At 45.8% G+C, this 6395-nt stretch overlaps 1 protein-coding gene across 1 annotated transcript in view; it reads right to left on the bottom strand.

Moving 5' to 3' along the window:
- Nucleotides 1-6395, bottom strand: part of LOC308312064 (protein sidekick-1-like) — a 313497-nt gene that overhangs the window by 118476 nt on the left and 188626 nt on the right. Inside the window, exon 5 of the mRNA XM_080758887.1 lies at nt 907-1040. Coding sequence (XP_080615013.1) covers nt 907-1040 — 134 coding nt within the window. The remainder of the gene's footprint in view (nt 1-906; nt 1041-6395) is intronic.

The following is a 6395-nucleotide window of genomic DNA, read 5'->3' as shown; positions in this document are numbered from 1 at the left end:
TTATTCCACGTGAATGTCTTTACGCATCAGGTGATCCCTCTAGGCTTTTTAAATACGCAGACAAATTTGCCCCGGCACTGTAATCTGCAGGGAACCAGCCAGGCTTAAAAGGGGGAGCATGTGTGCGTTCATAATTAGTATTACCCGTGAATCTCTCAGTATGTCGAGGCCCTTGAAAATTGGCATTTAATGCATCTTAGTTACCTAGACGTTATCATTACTATTAGGGAACCAAAAGAAAGTCCTAGAGAAGGATTCACTCTCAAGGAGCCAGAGGTCCAAGAGGCCTGTTATAGCGCCACCACCAGGCTGATTTGGGATGGTGGACCTGCCTCACTGCTGCTGAGAAACAGTCGCATGGCAATGTGTGCGCTCGCGTGCGTGTTTTAACTGTGGGAGCTATAGGCAGAGATCGAGTAATATAGGAGCACACGCCTTGCCCAAACACAACTCAAAGTCAGCAAATGCTTTGAGTGAGCACATCCCCGGGTATGGACTAGTATATAGGCAAGTTTTGCCTATATATTAGATACAGTAAGTGGAGTGTAGAGAGAGAGAGAGAGAGAGAGAGAGAGAGAGAGACAAGAAACCGAGGTCAGAGAAGAGAGAACGACCAGGCCTCACAAGTGCTGGTGAATGAGGAGTTTCAGAGGGTAAAGGCTCATACATAGTCTGGAGGGGCTGGTCTAGGGTCAGTGTTACCTGAGATGCTCAGGTAGACAGAGGGGCTGGTCTAGGGTCAGTGTTACCTGATATGCTCAGGTAGACAGAGGGGCTGGTCTAGGGTCAGTGTTACCTGAGATGCTCAGGTAGACAGAGGGGCTGGTCTAGGGTCAGTGTTAGGGTGTTACCTGAGATGCTCAGGTAGACAGAGGGGCTGGTCTAGGGTCAGTGTTAGGGTGTTACCTGAGATGCTCAGGTAGACAGAGGGGCTGGTCTTGTTCTCTCCCGTCAGTTCGTTCACCGCCTCCACGTAGTAACGACCTGCGTCCGCCGCCGTGCTCGCCATCACGACCAGCTGATTGTCCAAGGTGATCGCCCTGTTTCACACAGAAAGGAAAGAAAGAAAGAAAGAAAGAAAGAAAGAAAGAAAGAAAGAAAGAAAGAAAGAAAGAAAGAAAGAAAGAAAGAAAGAAAGAAAGAAAGAAAGAAAGAAAGAAAGAAAGAAAGAAAGAAAGAAAGAAAGAAAGAAAGAAAGAAAGAAAGAAAGAAAGAAAGAAAGAAAGAAAGAAAGAAAGAAAGGGGATTACACATCGAGACAACGACCACAATCAACACCAGAGCATTCTGGTGCCGTTGTCCTCTCTCTCAGAAGGCTGCTCTCCTCCCTAATTAAAGCTCAGACGAACGAGGAGCATTTGTTACGAAGCTCATTGTTTAGCACGCATAAGACGGGAAAAAGGGGACACGTCGTCGAGAGAGCAAAAGAGGATTCGGAAAAGCTTAAGCAAATCTCCTCTGTCTGTCTGGCATTGATATGGAGCTAATGTCTTGCGGTGGCTCTCTCTCACTTGGCCCACTGTCCCTCTCTCTCCACATACGTTTCGTGTTTCTGCCGTTCTGTTGTTTTGGCTCGCGACGTTGATCCATGTCATCCACCGTTTCCGCCAGCAGTGATAATACAACCACAGGAATGCGGGCCGATTGTTCTACAGGCGTGAGAACCAATGGCGGTGATCGGGAATGAGCAACGCTGATGTGCAAAAAAACAGGCCCTCACAAAAACAAAACAAAATGAATCACTATGGCCAGCACACGGCTGGCGGTGGGGGGAAGGGTGGAACTATGGGGTGAGAGTCAGGGCAGTGAGGACAGTGAGGTCTATTCCTGGAAAAAGTCACATTTCCAACGGGACTCCACCTGAATAACAATAATGTCTCTGGCCGCCCCAGAGAGAAATGCCGCCAGGCAGTAAACCTCGTCTTGATGTTTTTGCTTCTCTGTTGCTACTGTTTGTGCGAATGGAACTCCGACGGAAACCACACTGGAATCAATACCGCCACGGGGGGAATGAAGCAAATTGAACCGAGACTGCTTTAGTCTCTTAGTGAGCGTCGATGCACTTCAAGTGGCTGTGCCCTGTAGTGTGACGTGTACGTGTGTGTGTGTGTGTGTGTGTGTGTGTGTGTGTGCGTGTGCGTGCGTGTGTGCGTGTGTGTTAGGGCTATTAGTAAATATTCATGCCTTGAAAAATCATCAATTGGGGGGAATGCACAATCTATTATAAAATATATATTCCGGGGACTAAGAGTTTATCCCATTTTGCTCGGGAACCCCGTTTGGTGTTAGCATTATGTTATGCTTTATAGCTATTGAAAAATAGCAGATCTATGAGCTTGTAGGTCTGCTATTTTTTTAAATGACTGGCGACTGACATAGAAACATAGCTTTTTTCAGAAAACTGTCAGGATGTATACAGAAGACATTTTTAGAATCTGATCTCAGGTCAGAATGGGTTAAGGGCTCCACAAGTCAGAAATACTTCCATTCTTCTCTAGCCTTTTGGCAAACAGCTTATAGTGAAATGGCTGAAATACTAGCGTGATTAATATAGCGGTGCTCCAGGTTACATGAGTCATTATGTCATGTTTGACAACGTTCAAGTACAACTATATCCAGGTGAAATTATGGGCCACTCTGCCACTCTCTGCCTGTTTGTCAGTCAAACGCAAAATAAATAAAATGTTCTCGACAGTCGGCGGTGAGTGCCTGCCCTGCTGTTGTGGATATATATAACGGCTCTGACTCATATTAAATGAATTATGTGCACCATTTTCTATGGTCTGAAATCCCGCTTTGCAGCCAAAAGGTGGAAGAAATACTCACAGTATGCTGCGATGTAGAAATACTAAAACTAAAGTTTTCAAAATAATTGTAGTGGGGTAAAAAGTGCAACATTTATTTGCCTTTGAGATGTAATGGGAGTAGAAGTAAAAGTACTGTAAATTGGAAATACCTCAAAATTGTAAATGTACTTTAGTAGGAGTGCAGCCCCGCAAGACTGATGCATGCCAATCATATACTATGACAATATAATCATAATAATCAAATAGAATCAAAAGTCTGCCCATTTCTTTTGACTGAACTCCTGAGGTCAGTAGACAGACCTGAGGTCAGTAGACTGAACTCCTGAGGTCAGTAGACAGACCTGAGGACAGTAGACAGACCTGAGGTCAGTAGACAGACCTGAGGTCAGTAGACAGACCTGAGGTCAGTAGACTGAACTCCTGAGGTCAGTAGACAGACCTGAGGTCAGTAGACTGAACTCCTGAGGTCAGTAGACAGACCTGAGGTCAGTAGACTGAACTCCTGAGGTCAGTAGACAGACCTGAGGTCAGTAGACTGAACTCCTGAGGTCAGTAGACAGACCTGAGGTCAGTAGACTGAACTCCTGAGGTCAGTAGACAGACCTGAGGTCAGCAGACAGCCCGTAATTCCAAGAATGTCTGCTGTTCAGTCCACTGCAGTGCAGGTTTAGGAAGCTGGTTGCATTGTGTCCATTGATAAGTTTAGTCTGTGCGAGCACGCACGCACACGTTGAGTGGAGAAGGAGTGTGCATGTTGAAAGGACCTGTTTAGATGTAAGAGTCTGTTGAAAATAGTTAATATGAAGGAGAGGAGAGGAGAAAATAAGTGGCACCCCATCTAGTGTCTCTCTCACTCTCCGTCACACACACACACACACACACACACACACACACACACACACACACACACACACACACACCTAACTTTATTCATTGTGATTTCCCTCGTGTACGTCCACGAGAACCAGTGCTATACTTCAACCTTAACGCAGACACTCACTCCCAATATCCAGCCTGTGCCTGAGTGTGCATGTGCGTGTGCGTGTGCGTGTGCGTGCATGTGACTGCACGTGCAACACAGAGGATTTAAACTCACCCATCCCCCGGTTCACTCTCCATGTGGCTTCATGATCTAATCAATAGTTGATCAGATGATTTAATCAACTGAGCAGCAGCATTGCTTCACTTGGTTCAACAGCACATGCTGGCCTCAAATATAAATGTACACACACACACACACACACACACACACACACACACACACACACACACACACACACACACACACACACACACACACACACACACACACACACACACACACACACACACACACACACACACACACACACACACACACACACACACACACACACACACACACACACACACACGGTGTCGGCATGAGGAGAATAGACAAAGGGGTTCATTTGGATAGGCTGAGTAATATAAATATTTAAAGTCCTGCTGTTGACACTCCTGGTGGGACAGAGGAAGGAGGCCAACATGTGAACAGCATCTGTTTGATTTAAAGACCCAATCAGTTACACAAATGTTAACTATAGTGGCAGGCTGATTGACTCCGCTCTCCATAGAAGGACTGCATTTTAGGCAACGTTCATTATGGGCACCATTGATGTTTAAACTGTACTTTCTGTCAATCAGCCTGCCACTATAGTTTACATTTGTATAACGGATAGACTTGTCTACGTTGTTAATGTCTGTGAACCAGCTATACTGAATGTCTATAGATTCCCTGATAGAAAATGTCCAAATAGCATATTTCCACCGCATCTATATACCAATACAACTCTTTCAGATGCGGTGCGATGTGAGTGTGGTCTATAGGACAGGTGACGCAAACTGGTGCCATGTGAGAGCGTGAGAGCATATTCAATATTTATTATGTACATGTTTTATCTTGATTGTCTTGTTCCACTTTTTGCTTTGGCAATGTTAAACGTACGTTTTCTCATGCCAATAAAGCTCCTTTGAATTGAAATCGATGTGCATGGTCTAGGACAGGTGACACAAGCTTGGGATTCCCTTCACACGTGGTCCTCCCCATGTGACACCTAGTGCCATTCGTATAGCGTTCCTGTGCAGACTATAGACACCATCCAAGGCCCTTTCCTGCTGTGCTCCTGTGAGTGTCTATACCGTCTATCTCTCGCTACCATATACAGCAGTACTGACTCTGTACTGTACTGACACTGTAGCTATACAAACAGGTGCCTCTTGAGGTCTTCTCCCGTGTCAGATTTCCACTCTCCTCGTCGGACGAAGGGCATTCCCGCCGGACCTTCAGATCCAGCTGAAGCCGTCCAGATATTTGAAGTCCTCGACTGTACCACGTCCCTAACGGTAGTGGCAATGTTTTTGTCCTCAAAGTCAAAAGTCAAAGTCGTACGATTTGTCACACACGTTACCGCAGTGAAATTTGTTCTCCGCATTTGACCCATCTCTTGGAGCGGAGGGGTGAGCTGCAGCCGTGCCGCGCTCGGGAATCATTTGATTAGTAGATCTGACCCCCGAATCCAACCCTTTGATGCTGAGTGTCAAGCAGGGAGGCATTGGGTCCCATTTTTACAGTCTTTGGTATGACCCACCCGGGGATCGAATGAATGTAATTACTCCTACGAGTAATTAATAGACAGTAACTAGTAAATAATCACACCCGTGTGAAGTGAGGGGTGCTCTTATCATCGCACATATCTACATTAACATACATTATCTCATTCTGGCCAATCACAATTCGCGTCCTCACCTTCGTCATCAATGTTTGCCTTATGCAATATGTGTGCACTACGACATAACATTTGACATCATTTGACCATGACGTAAAATGTACACTATGATGTCAAATTCGTCATTCATTGTCAAGCGGGATTTAATGTTTCTATAGGACAAAGTTTGTGCACACACACAAAAAGCTTGACATATAGGAGGGGCTATAGCGCCAATAAAAAATTTAATTTGGGGGATAAAGTATTCCTTGGTTTTTAGTAGTTTGTCAAGTTGGCTTAAAGCTTTTCCTTCTTTTTTTTTAGGTGGTGTGTGTGTGTGTGTGTGTGGGGGGGGGGGGTAGTTTCATTTGAGCACGGCTGTGAAATTGCTTGTGATGACACGGGCAGGCGGCAGTGGGAGTGTGCGACTGCATGCCGCCCTCGAGGACGCCAGTGATTTTAGGCTTTTTATTTGGTCCGGTTCAGTTCACTGCTTCTCAAAGCCTGGTTTGCCACTAAATCTTTGTAGAAAACCTTTGCAGAGCCGCGGGGTAAATGTCACACGGGCAGCGGCGTGGAGGGAGGGACATAATGGAATGTGTGCTCTGCTTGGTCTGAGGCCACGCTGCCAGCTGCAGGACATTAAGGAATCACCTTTACAGACACCATGAAACGCCTCCGTGGGCTCTAATGATTAGCTGATTAGTACACACACACGCGCGCACACACACACACACACACACACACACACACAAAGCTATTGTTCATTCAGTCACACTCACATGGGTAAGGGGGTTAGGTGAGTCATGACATGAATTCAATATATGCTCCCCTTTTAGTTCTGTACGCTTAATGAAACTGG

Source organism: Protomyctophum bolini (genome assembly GCF_963924005.1).
Source record: "Protomyctophum bolini genome assembly, chromosome: 3".
Classification (NCBI taxonomy): Eukaryota; Metazoa; Chordata; class Actinopteri; order Myctophiformes; family Myctophidae; genus Protomyctophum; species Protomyctophum bolini.
This window is presented reverse-complemented; position numbering and strand designations above follow the sequence as displayed.